We start from the raw sequence: 13,987 nt of genomic DNA on the forward strand, positions 1-13,987 counted from the left end.
CATATAAACACTCACAAAAAGAGAAAAAGGAGGGAAAAAATATATATATATATACATATAAAAAGTAAAGGAAGGGAGCAACCAAATCCATAAACAAATCTTCAATGATAATAAGCTCTAAATACCAGACTGAGATAAACATAAAACCAGAAACAAGTTAGATGCAGAAAGCAAACCCCAAGTCTTCAGTTGCTCCCAAAGTCCACCGGCTCAACTTTGGGATGATTCATTGTCTATTCAGGTATTCCACAGATGCAGGGAACATCAAGTTGATTGTGGAGATTTAATCCACTGCTCCTGAGGCTGCCCAGAGAAATTTCCCTTTCTCTTCTTTGTTCGCACAGCTCCTCGGGTTCAGCTTTGGATTTTGCCCCACCTCTGCATGTAGGTCACCCTCTGGTGTCTGTTCTTCGCCCAGACAGGAGGGGGTTAAAGGAACACTGACTAGGAGGCTCTGGCTCACTCAGGCCAGGGGGAGGGAGGGGTATGGAATGCGGGGTGAGCCTATGGTGGCAGAGGCCGACGTGATGTTGCAACAGCCTGAGGTGCGCTGTGTGTTCTCCCGGGGAAGTCGTTGCTGGATCACAGGACCCTGGCAGTGGTGGGCTGCACAGGCTCCTGGAAGCGGTGGTGTGGATAGTGACCTGTGTTTGCACACAGGCTTCTTGGTGGCTGCAGAAGCAGCCTTAGCGTCTCATGCCCGTCTCTGATGTCCGCGCTGATAGCCGCGGCTCGCGCCCGTCTCTGGAGCTCCTTTAGGCGGTACTCTGAATCCGCTCTTCTTGTGCACCCCAAAACAATGGTCTCTTGCCTCTTAGGCAGTTCCAGGCTTTTTCCTGGACTCCCTCCCGGCTAGCTGTGGCATGCTAGTCCCCTTCAGGCTGTGTGCACACAGCCAACCCCAGTCCTCTCCCTGGGATCTGACCTCGGAAGCCCGAGCCTCAGCTCCCAGCCCACACCCACCCCAGCGGGTGAACAGACAAGTCTCTCAGGCTGGTGAGTGCTGGTTGGCACCGATCCTCTGTGTGGGAATCTCTCTGCTTTGCCCTCTGCACCCCTGTTGCTATGCATTCCTCCGTGGCTCTGAAGCTTCCCCCCTCCACCATCCCCCCATCTCCGCCTGCGAAGGGGCTTCCTAGTGTGTGGAAACTTTTCCTCCTTCACAGCTCCCTCCCAGAGGTGCAGGTCCCATCCCTATTCTTTGTCTCTGTTTTTTCTTTTTTCTTTTGCCCTACCCAGGTACGTGGGGGAGTTTCTTGCCTTTTGGGAAGCCTGAGGTCTTCTGCCAGCATTCAATAGGTGTTCTGTAGGAGTTTTTCCACATGTAGATGTATTTCTGACGTATTTGTGGGGAGGAAGGTGATCTCCATGTCTTACCCCTCTGCCATCTTGAAGGTCTCCCCCCAAGGATTTTCTTTTGATAAAAGTCTTGGTTGGGGGCATGTTTGCAAAGCATTTTTTATAGTTTTAAAATGGGGATTCTTTTGTGTGTTTTTTTGCAAGTGGCATCCAGTTGATCAATTATCTCTTTCAACTGGTTAAAAATAAATACTTTTAAAAAACATACCTAAGGCTTCCCTGGTGGCGCAGTGGTTGAGAGTCTGCCTGCCAGTGCAGGGGACGCAGGTTCGTGCCCCGGTCCGGGAGGATCCCACATGCCGCGAAGCGGCTGGGCCCGTGAGCCATGGCCGCTGAGCCTGCGCGTCTGGAGCCTGTGCTCCGCAACAGGAGAGGCCACAACAGTGAGAGGCCCGCGTACCGCAAAAAAAAAAAAAAAAAAATATATATATATATATATATTCATTCTACAGTTACATTAAATTCTCTTTAGGAATTAAAATTTTATTTGCAGGTATTTTGATGTCACTAAGAGCTTGTTTAATGATAGCCTCATTTGTAAGGATTTTCACTAGTCATGTGGTCAGCATTCCACAAAGATTAACTGATTGCAGGCACAGCTTCTACAAGTAGCCACTTCCCTTCAAGGAGACTTAGGCCACCTTGATCATTATGCTCTGGAGCTTAAAATTATTCAGACTTAACGCTATCACTGACACACACTAGACAGGAGTTCCACTTCTATTCTACTAACTGATTTTTTTTTTAACATTTTTCAGCTGCTTTGGCACTTCACATACGTTAAAATGTAAAAGAGCATATGCCTCAAAAGTTAATCCCAGTGTCCCTATGCCACATTTACTGTGATTTAGAAGTTTTATTATTTCCCATCCACTCCCATCCCCTCCCCCATGTCCTTCAGGCTACAAAACCAGATGCCCTTCTAAGATACCTTGCCAATCTCCATTCCCTCCTCTACATCTTTTTCTTTTCTTTTCTCTTTTTTCCTATCAATCTGCAAGATATATAGAGTCAGCAGGGTAATATGGAGCTCCTCAGAGTTGGATATGAATTCTTTTTTTTTTAAGATTTTTTTTTTTTTTTGATGTGGACCATTTTTAAAGTCTTTATTGAATTTGTTACAATATTACTTCTGTTTTATGTTTTGGTTTTTGGCCACGAGGCATGTGGGATCTTAGCTCCTCGACCAGGGATCAACCCCATACCCCCTGCATTGGAAGGCAAAGTCTTAACCATTGGACCACCAGTGAAGTCCCATGGATATGAATTTTGGCATTAATGTTCCTATAACACTAGGTATCCCTGGGCAGTACTTATTTTTTTTGAGACTTTTTTCCTTAACTGTAAGGGACAGCAGAAATATCATTTGGCTTTCAGAACCATGAGAGTGAAGGGAGTTTTTAAAGACTGTGACAGCATCCAGGGTACCTTATATTATAGCCTGTATTCTTCTTTTCTTTTTTCCTTCATTTAGGTCTGACACCAACTATCCTCCAGCGTTCCTTTTCCTCACCATTCCCACTCTTCTCTCTCAATACTCTCTCCATCATCACCTTCCACATAACTCTTTTGCAACCATATGGCTTTTTTTTTTCTCATTAATAGGAAACCATTTCTGGGTAGAGTCAATGGTACCATCAAGGGGTGTTATGGGGGAAGGGGAGACTTACCTCAGTCTCAGTAACCATCAGCCCCTACCACTCCACGCCTTTCAAACTGAGCATCCAATCTTGAGTTTACTATGCTAACACTGTTTTAAAACAAGTCCTCTAATCTTCAGCATCCCCAAAACTACCTGAAATTAACACATAATCTAAGTAAAAAGAGTGTGTTCCCTGTGAAAGCATCTTGTGTGATAAGTCCCCTTCCTTCCCTTCCCACCAGATTGCTATTCCCGAGTCCCTGGAGTTTAGAAATTCTAGAGCCAGCCACTAAGTCTTATCTGCTCTCCCCAAGATATTACGGTGCCCTTACTGCTATGGTTGGCCCCACTGTCCTCCTAAAATCCCTGTCTTTTCTCCTGCCTGTTGATTGTAACTGGAGCAATGGTGCTACTTCTTCTCCTTCCTCTGACTCAATATTGCTAAGCCCATCCAAGTCCATTCACACTCCCTGCACAGCCTTCAGTACTAAAGACAGCTCCATGCTGGGTTTTGCCAACAGTCATGTTGTTGCCCTCAGGAGCCATCCCAGGACACATGTTAAGTAGCAGCAGGTAGGTTTTTGGTCTGAAGACAAATCACCAAGGAGAAGAATTGCTAGACATGTGCCCCGTAGGGCAAAAAAAGAAAGAGCAAGGGACCAGGGGAATGGGAAAGGGAACTTTTTTTTAAAATTTATTTATCTATTTTTGGCTGTGTTGGGTCTTCATTGCCGCGCACAGGCTTTCTCTAGTTGCAGCGAGCGGGAGCTACTCTTCATTGCGGTGCGAGGGCTTCTCATTGTGGTGGCTTCTCTTGTCACGGAGCGTGGGCTCTAGGCGCACAGGTGTCAGTAGTTGTGGCATGCGGGCTCAGTAGTTGTGGCTCACAGGCTCTAGAGTGCAGGCTCGGTAGTTGTGGCCCACAGGCTTAGTTGCTCTGCAGCATGTGAGATCTTCCCGGACCGGGGCTCAAACCCGTGTCCCCTGCATTCGCAGGTGGATTCTTAACCACTGCGCCACCAGAGAATTCCAAAGGAACATGTTTGACCTCTCAGTGATACAAGTTTATTCAGAGATCATGGCAGAATTTTTAGTGGCTTTGAATTAGTGCTTCTAATAGCAGCTGAAGTAGTTGTAATAACGGGAAAGTAGTAAGGGAAACTAAAGCGGCAATAGTTGGAAAGTTTTCATCTGATTAAATATAAAGGCTATTATTTTGTAGGAATCATCCAGGGAACTTGCTTAAAATGCAGATTCCTGGGCTCTGTCCCTAGAGAGTTAGATTCAGGGTCTGAAGTAAAGCCAGGAATCTTCATTGTAACAAAGACTCTGGTAATTCTGATGCAGGTGGTCCAAGGACCACACCTTGAAAAATACTGACTGAGAGAGAGAGTGAAGTAGAAGAAAGGCCCCTGGACTATGCATAGGAAGACCTAGCATTGCCACCAGTGCCTAGTGCTGAGGGACCTGAGGCAAGTCACTTACCTCCTTTAATCTTGGCCTCCTTACCAATAAAATGAAGGGTTCAATGAGCTGGTCTTTAAGGACCTTGCCAATGGTAAGAAAAAACCTATTTTCTCTCATCATTCTTATAACCACCATATCTCTTTAAAGATTTAAAAATTAGGTAATTATACTGATGTGCATGAGGACAAACAAATGTGCCACTTACATTTAATAATGAAACAAGTGAGGCTCCTGTGCAGTCTCCTGTGTCTGGCAGCAGTATTTCTCCAGTTCCAGTGTGGTTTCTATGATATGCTAGCACGTTTTTGGAGTCCCCAGTCATAGATTTCTTTTCCATTTTTTTTTTAAATGTGTTTCTTCCCTTAGGTAATTGTATTGCTCAAATATATCATTTTATCCACTCACTGTATTAGGTACACACTTCCTTCTACAGAAAATGAGAAGCTAAGTTTTAAGACTAGAGAAAAATGCTCTTTTAATGTGTGAGGAACTCTAAGGTGAAATACATATTTGTAATGGCCCTGACAGAAAAATTATGCCCCTTTCTCCACCTCCCAAGATTGTATTAGCCAACTGTGGGCAAAGAGAAAATTTGTTAAGCCTACTTGTATCATACTGTATCATTCATTGTCTCTGTATCCTCTCAATTCCTTTCCAAGCCAGCATCACCCTGGTTTACTCATTCCACAAACATTTATTGAATGGATAGTCTGAGCTAAAACTATGTGAGGCACTGAGATTTTAGACATAAATAAGACCTAATCCCCTGACTTCAAGGCTATTAAAGAATAGCCTCACAGACTATGAAAGAAGACATGCATCATCACATAATGGCAATCTAGTTTGAGAATTACAATAGTACTTAAGTGCAGTCATGGCTGAGAGAAGGGGTGATAAACTCCTTAGAGGTGTAGAGGAAAGGCTTCATAGAGATGCTTATCTTTAAAGATCAGGAGGAATTCTCCAGAGAAATGAGGAAAGAAAGGGAAGAAGAAACAGCACATTCAAATACGAAGGGATGAAACAGTAGAACTTATTCTGAGAGCCACATGTCATTTCATGTGACCAAAGGGTTGGTTGCACAGGGGATTTGCAAGAGATAATTATGAGAATCTCTAACAGTCACTGAGCACTTAATAGGTGTCAGGCATTATCCTGAACAATCTACATGTGTTAATACATTAATCCTTAGCACAACCCTAATGAGGGAGGTATGATTATTATCCCTACTAGGCAAATGAAGAATCTGAGGTACAGAGATGTTAAAATAACTCTCCCAGGTTTACACAGCCAGTAAAAGCTGGAACCCAGGCAGTCTTGCTTTAGAGCCCATGTCCTGCACTGTGCAGCACGACTGCTTCTTAGAGATGGACTGGAGAAGGAGACAGGACGAAGATCAAGGAGAGACTTAGAGGTCATCACAAGGAGTCTGGAGTTTATCCCCTAGCCAATGAGAATCTAGGAAATGTTTGAATTAATATATCTGTGCGTAAGAAAGGCCATACAGAAGGAATATACAGATGCACTACAAGAGGGCTAAAACTACAGGAAGGATGCCAGGAAGAAAACTAAAGTAATTGTCCCTTAAGAGAAAATGAAAATCTGAACTCAAGCAGTAGCCAGTGTGGTTGGGAGTAAGGGAGTGGCGGAGGTGGGACTATTCCTTCTCTAGGGACAGAGCTCCTCTTCAATCCACTCTCTGAATTTGACTCATACTGTAAGAAATATCTATTTAAAACTATTTCTTCGTATTGTTCATGACTCTATTCTTCCTCTGCTCCTAAATTTCTATCGAGCAACCTACCCTTGGTTTCTATTTCTCACCTGGCCTATCTGACTAGCCAGGGACTTAAGTGCAAGCATGTCCTTCAGTAGCTGGCGATCTTTAACGATGTGAGCCTTCCAATCCCATTTGTGTTCTACTACAGACAGACAGCTTGGTAACAGTTTGGCTGACAACTAAAGGAGATAAATAGTTAAGAAAATGTCAAGAAAGGGTTCTTTTACATTGAGCAAGCAAGATTATGTCTCTAAATTTGTTTCCCAAAGAAAATCATCTTCTGTAAACAGCTTCATTAAGTCTTTGCATCATTGTGTAAAATCTACATATTAAAAAAAAAGTCTAAATGGCTTTTCATTCCCTTCTTAAGGAAATCCTACATCAATTCAGAGTTCTCAGATAAATAAATGTAAGGCTAAGGCTGTTGTGACTTTGTTTGCTTTTTGTTTATTTTCCTTAAAAAAACACTACGGATGATTGCTGAATATTTTCAATACCCAGAATCGTAAAAATTCTAAGTTTACATTGAGCCAAACTATTCTTCTTACAGTTATTCTGCCATCTTTGCTGAGAGCGAACTGAGTGGCTGGGATTATGACTATGGTTTCTGCTTACCCAAGACACTCCAATGTGCTCCTGAACCAGATGCTTTTAATCCCTGTGAAGATATTATGGGCTATGACTTCCTTAGAGTACTGATTTGGCTGATTAATATTTTAGCCATCACGGGAAATGTGACTGTCCTCTTTGTTCTCCTGACCAGTCGTTATAAACTGACAGTGCCCCGCTTTCTCATGTGCAACCTCTCCTTTGCAGACTTCTGCATGGGGCTCTACCTGCTACTCATTGCCTCAGTTGATGCCCAAACCAAAGGCCAGTATTATAACCATGCCATAGATTGGCAGACAGGGAGAGGATGTAGCGCTGCTGGCTTCTTCACTGTATTTGCGAGTGAACTTTCTGTCTACACCCTCACAGTCATCACACTAGAAAGATGGCACACCATCACCTATGCTATTCAGCTGGACCAAAAGCTGCGATTAAAACATGCCATTCCGATTATGCTTGGAGGATGGCTCTTTTCTACTCTAATCGCCACGTTGCCTCTTGTGGGTGTCAGCAATTACATGAAGGTCAGCATTTGCCTCCCCATGGATGTGGAAACCACTCTCTCACAGGTCTACATATTAACCATCCTGATGCTCAATGTGGTGGCCTTCATCATCATCTGTGCTTGCTACATTAAAATTTATTTTGCAGTTCAAAATCCGGAGCTGATGGCTACTAACAAAGATACAAAGATTGCTAAGAAAATGGCAGTCCTCATCTTCACCGATTTCACCTGCATGGCACCAATCTCTTTCTTTGCCATCTCAGCTGCCTTCAAAGTGCCCCTTATTACAGTAACCAACTCTAAGGTTTTACTGGTTCTTTTTTATCCTGTCAATTCGTGTGCCAATCCGTTTCTGTATGCAATTTTCACAAAGGCATTCCGAAGGGATTTCTTTCTGTTGCTGAGCAAATTTGGCTGCTGTAAATATCGAGCTGAACTTTATAGGAGGAAGGATTTTTCAGCTTATACCTCCAACTGCAAAAATGGCTTCACTGGATCAAATAAGCCTTCCCAGTCTACCTTGTAAGTGACCACATTACAATGTCAATATTCAGCTGTCCTGGACAAGACTTGCTGTAAGGAGTGTTAACTGTTATATCAGTAACCACATTACTGAATTATACTTAAATATGTAAAAAAATTATCTGTACCAGTAATTTTAACAAAGAGCTGATTTCAGGAAATTATGTTAGGCACATTAGGCAAAAAAAGACCTCTTCCTGGCTCAAAGTGTGGTCTATGACCATTGCCAGTCTAAAAACTATGCGTCACTGGCACATGACCATACAGAAGTTGAGAGTGTTTAGAAACTTTTACAGCAATTTTGGCAGAGTAATTTTATGTCTGTTGAATCTAATATTTTAAAAATGAGGTGATATTTTGCATGTCTTTAATTTTTTCTTTTTGTCCTTGCAATAATTTTTATTGCATTTTATAAAAATGTTAGTCCGTAACATTTGAAGTTTAAAATAACTTGTCCTTTTCATCAGATAGCTTGAGAAATACACTCTAGAGATGCACTGTTCAATCTGGTACCCACCAGACACATGTAGCTAAATTAAAATGAAATTTAAAATGTAGTTTCTCAGTTGCACTAGCCCCATTTCAAATGCTCAGTAGCCACACATGATCATTGGTTACCCTATTAGACAGCACATACACAGAACAGTTTCATCATCACAGAAAGTTCTATTGGATAGTGCTGTCCTAAAGACGTTTATCTATCCCATCTAGGTTCTACTATTTAAAGTAAAGTAAGCATCTGAAGGCACATTTTCCAACATAAGAAAAGTTGAAATAATTGTGTGTGCACACCCGTACACTTAGATTCAACATTTTACTATATTGGTTTCATAACACACCTATATAACTATCTAGCAGTATTTATCCATCCATTTCTGATGCATTTTAAGTTGCAGACCTCAGTAATTGTCAGCCCTTAAACGCTTCAGCATGCTTATCATTAACCAAAGTTTAGTATTTGTCTACATTTTTAAGGTAAAATTTACATATGGTGAAATGGACAAATCCTAAGCATACCATTTAATGCATTTTGAGAAATGCAGACGCCCAAAACCTCCATGAAGATACAGAACACTCACCCCAGAAAGTTTCCTCATGCCCTTTCTTAATTAACCCCTCACCCCTACCCTACAGGGTAATAATGGTTCTGATTTTTTTCCCCATAGATTAATTCTTGTCTGCTCTAGAACTTCATATAAATAGAATCATACAGTTTATACTCTTTTGTGTAAGGCTCTTTGACTCAATACAATGTTTTTGCTATTCATCACTGCTGCTGCTTGAATTAGTAGTTCATTCCTTTTTCATTGATGAATAGTATCCCACTGTATGAATATAACACTGTTTTCCATTTTCTTATCAATGGATATCTGGCCTATTTCCAGTTTTTAGCTCTGCTTTGGCATTTATTAAATAAATGTGTAGGCATAACTAGACTCTCCAAACATTTAGTCTGCTTTCAATCATTATGCCATTTTGTAAAACTATTCAAAATAGATAAAAAGTATAAACTTTATAAAATATCTCTTCTCTGTAATGTGTTTTTTATATTTCTGACTTTTCTACTCCACAACTAGTTACTTGTCTTTACTCAAATGCAGTCCTCTCTCTTGTAAGCCAGTGTTCTAGAATTTGTCTCAATGATATGAGAATGCTAATTAGTCATGTTGCTGTATACACACACAATAAACTTTCTGATTCACAATCACAGAACCAAAACAACTAAGCAAGGAAAACAGAACGTAAAACAAAAGAAAAAATAAAATATAACCTTGTGGAGAAACTTTAAATTATGAACTCTTAATTATTGTTTGAGCCTAAGGTACTTGTACCTATACTCTGAAAACAACTTTTACAGCCTTTTCCACAAATACTGATCTTTATTTTCTACATTATAATTTAAGTTTTAACATATAGAGTCATAGTGTACTGTCTTCCTCATTCTCACATCCTTTCATTCACTAATTATTCCTTTCAATTGTCTTCCACATCAGTTCTTTATTTTGCTTCCCTACCACCATGCCCACATCTCAGGCCATTTCCCCTTACCTCTGGAGTATTACCTGGAGTATATACCTCCCTCATTTTTATTCATATCCAACCTTTCCCATGTCCATGCTCTCATCCCCACCACCACTGATTAATCATCCTAAAATGCTATCTCATCTTATTACACACCTGCCAAAAATTCTGAGCAGCTCATCATTACCTATAAATTTTAGCTCCTAGCCTAACATTCAAAGAGCTCCAGAATCCACCCTCAAGTTTGCTCACTTTATCTCCCGTTTTTTTACATGAAACAAGTTGTCCCAATTACTTTTCCCTAGCTATGCATCTCCATGCTGGTGCCTGTGCCACTCTTACCATCTGGCGCACCTTCTTCCTTACCTGTCCTGCTCCTGCATTCTTTAGGATCCCAGCTACAGGTTTATCTTATCAAATTCTTCTTAATCTACTCCCTCCCTAATCCACTATAGTCAAGACACTGCCTTTACTTCAAATAAAGCAGGGCATAAATAATAAATATGTAACCACAATGGTTTATCTCTTTAGACTTCTTTAGTCCCTGTCATCTGTATCACGTATTTTTCGTTCTACACTGCTGGTATTATCTTTACATGTGTATCTCTTATTTCACCTACCTTATGAATTCCTTTAGTGATATACTCATCTCCTACTTCTTCATTTCTCCCACTATATCTATCCTAGTCTTGCACATGAGGTGATTAAAATTTTTAGCTGATTCACTTTTATAACTGAAATATAAAACAATCCTTGTTAAGAAGCATTTTCCTTATGAGATGGTCTCACAGAAAGTGTGTATGTTCCTAATCTGTATAATCTCTCATACATAAATCATAAAAACATCAAATGCTCAAGAAATTTATATTTCTATCATGTATTTTTTTTACCACGTTTGACGTTATCACTTGTAGGTTGCAAAATGACTAAAAAGAGTTAATTTGGAGTAGCTCATCTAAACTTACACAATATTTTTAAAAGGCATTTTGTCCAAATGTTATAACATTTGCTATAAAGGGCCTGGTTTTAGTTTCCTCAACAATGTATTAATAAGCCCACGTGTAAATTAAGAATCTTTATGTCACTAAGATTTCAATAAATGTGTTCACAATTGGAAAGAATCTTTTCTTCAAAATGTGCAATATTTTTATTAATATCAAGTCACTTCCTAAGAGTTATTACCATGAGCCACCTATTTATAATTTAGCTTTCTAGTTACAAATAGTAAAATTTCCACCTAGCTCAGAGTATATTTACATGAAAAACAGCACAGCATTAACCTACTAACAAGAGTCAAAAGAAATTCCCCCACTAAATTCCCCTGCTCACCACCCAATTAACCTTTGCTATTCACTCTAAGTTATTAGTTTGGCTACACAACTTAAATGACTTCAACTGAGTGCCTCAGCCAGAACTGGAGTCTCATTGCCCTATGAAGTCTGAGCTGTAACAGATAATCTTTTACACATATTATAGCACACTGAATAAAATAGGTAAAGAAGGTAATCCAGGCAGGTCAGTTGGTCAGTCCCTAAGAGACTGTGCAAACTCAAGACCTTCTTAGCCTACAGGGAGAGGTGGAAAGTATGTTAAAAAAGCACTGTAGGATGCATGCATGAGAAAAAGTTTGCGTTAGGAAATTACTATACATGATACTTACATAAATTTCATTTAACACAACAAACTAACTTCTTTCACAGAGACATTCACCACCTATAATATGATGTAGGATGACATTTGCCAAGTTATTGTATTTATAAGAACATATAACTTACTTTACGATATTTTGTTAAAATATGCAACAAGAAGTGTTAAGCTTGGACATGATAAAGAGGCTCCTGAAAGTAAAAGTAGTATCACATTAAAGCCAAGTCTCAGGTAAACTCCACCAACTTGCAGGACTTAAAGTACAATTTACTCTTTCAAAATGGATTAAGATTTGTCTCACTTTGTCTTTGGCACATGGGCTAAAAATATTTTTAACTGTGAGTCATGACCCATCAGTAGGTAGTGAAATCAACTTAGTGGGCCAATACCATCAAAAAGTTTTCTGTAATGTAACAGAATAGAATCAAATACAGGAGGGACACACAAATGGGACAGTGACTTTTTTTCTCTGATAAAATGTGCCACATAAATAAAGACGGCAATATAGTAGTATTTGTGATATAATTTTTTTTTAAATCGCTAAAGCAAAGTGAGAATTTAAAATTCACAGTGGAGAGGAGGAAAGGAATTTTAGAAACAACTATTATTGCCTCTCCCAAACACTTAAACCAACATTAAACCCCAATTTCCAAGTGAATGCACCTTGTCGACAAATTCAGCAGTTAATACAGGGTGACCGGGTGAGCCTGGGGAAAAAAAAGCAGGAAGAAGAATAGAAAGTGTACCCCCTCCTCAACACTGGAGGGGGTACATTTCAGCAATGACACAAAGAATAAGTGCCCTCAGTTGCCTCCCATGTAGAAAAGATGAACATTTCATGGTAGGCAACATCCATGAGGGAACCCATAGCTCCTGGGAGTTCTCAAGAGACGGAAAAGGATTTGGAATAGCAGTGGTGGTGGTGGACAGTCACTCTGAGGATGAAGAAGGCATAGCTGGAGAATCTGGAGAGGCGACCAGCTCACTCACTAGCACTAACTGAATCCTCATGCAGCTGCCAACTTTAGGCCAAAGACAGTGTCCCACTCATGTTGTTCATGACCCAGATAAGATTTATCCAGATTTTGAGAAGACCTAACAGTAGCTGAGTCCCTTGGGTAGAACAGAACAAGTGTTGGAATAAATTAAACCCTCCAAGTGGGGTTGCCTCTGAAAAAGAAGTGGGGAATTCACCCTGTGACCAGCCAGATCCAGGTACCTAACCCTCAAGGAGCTTTCACAGACCATAACCCACTCAATCCCAGAACTGCTTTTTGTGAGAGAATTACTACCCTGGCGAACACCATTCAGGGCCAAAACAGGGATCCTAGACTTGGATACCATGTGTACTCCACCCACTAAAAGAAGCAGAATGATGGAGAAAACGTTCCTTTGAGGAATTTGAGTCTACTAAGGAAAAGAATATTACAGAATAGGTGACTAATATGCTTTATTTTCATTGGTGTAGGAAAACGGTGCTATTTGCATTTTACATTTTGTTTTCTCTCCCTGGTTTTAAGAGTTATCCAGGTCTTCTCTTTTCAAATGAGATTGTCTCACCTAAGCAGAAGGTTCCTAAACAGAACATCTCTTCTTGACTTTTGTTTTAGAAAACCTAATCTCAATGAGGGAATTCCCTGTTAGGAAAAAAGAAGAGAGACAATATCTTTGAGGGGTAAAGACTCTGCAAAGGGGTCTTCAACGGTAAGAAAAATAGAAAAAAAAAAATAGGGAAAGAGGGAAGAGGACAGAAGTATGAAGCAACAAGAATTAGAATGGGAACCCAACCCACTCCCTACAGTTCCCCAGGGAAATAGCAGGTACAAAGAAGAATGGCCTGGCCACATGATAAACCCAGAAAGGCTCATCCTTGGCTCTAGGGATCCTGGCCTCAGCAACTATTTTCATGTTTAGTATGAGCTCAACTGAGGCATCTGCCTCCAAGGAACCATCTGGGCTTGCACAATCAGCATACTGCTGGTGATAAGCGTAGACTGAAGATCCAGAGAAGCCTTCTAAAATATCCTGCTACTTATAAGACTCTCCAGGATCCTTTTTTTTTTCAAATATGATTTTTTTTTAATTGGAGCATAGCTGCTTTACAATATTGTGTTAGTCTCCAGGGTCTTTTGTAACATGGTTTGGTGAGAGGTGGGAAGAACACCAGCCCCAATCTAATAATTGATACTGACTTCACCATGAAGGGGAACTGGAGTCTGATTTAAATTTTACTTCAAAATTAAAGAAATATGACATTTTTTCATGCTACATCACACCCGATACATCTATGCTTTGTAATGGTATAGACAATGGGGGTTAAAAAATAAAAACCTGTTAAAACAGTTTGAAATGTAAAATGAAAGAAATGTAAAACTGTATATGTGTATTTGCATCTGAATTATAATTTTATTAAGTTCCATGCAGTGAACAACAT

General features: G+C 40.3%; 1 protein-coding gene across 1 annotated transcript in view; it reads left to right on the forward strand.

The window, feature by feature from the left end:
• LHCGR (luteinizing hormone/choriogonadotropin receptor) overlaps window positions 1–7,888 on the forward strand; it is a 63,228-nt gene extending 55,340 nt beyond the window's left edge. The window contains exon 11 of the mRNA XM_060027582.1: window positions 6,799–7,888. Within this exon, the coding sequence (XP_059883565.1) occupies window positions 6,799–7,888 (1,090 nt within the window). The remainder of the gene's footprint in view (window positions 1–6,798) is intronic.
• The last annotated feature ends 6,099 nt before the right edge of the window (window positions 7,889–13,987 follow it).

The sequence above is a fragment of the Delphinus delphis genome, chromosome 12 (genome assembly GCF_949987515.2).
Source record: "Delphinus delphis chromosome 12, mDelDel1.2, whole genome shotgun sequence".
In the NCBI taxonomy this organism is placed as follows: Eukaryota; Metazoa; Chordata; class Mammalia; order Artiodactyla; family Delphinidae; genus Delphinus; species Delphinus delphis.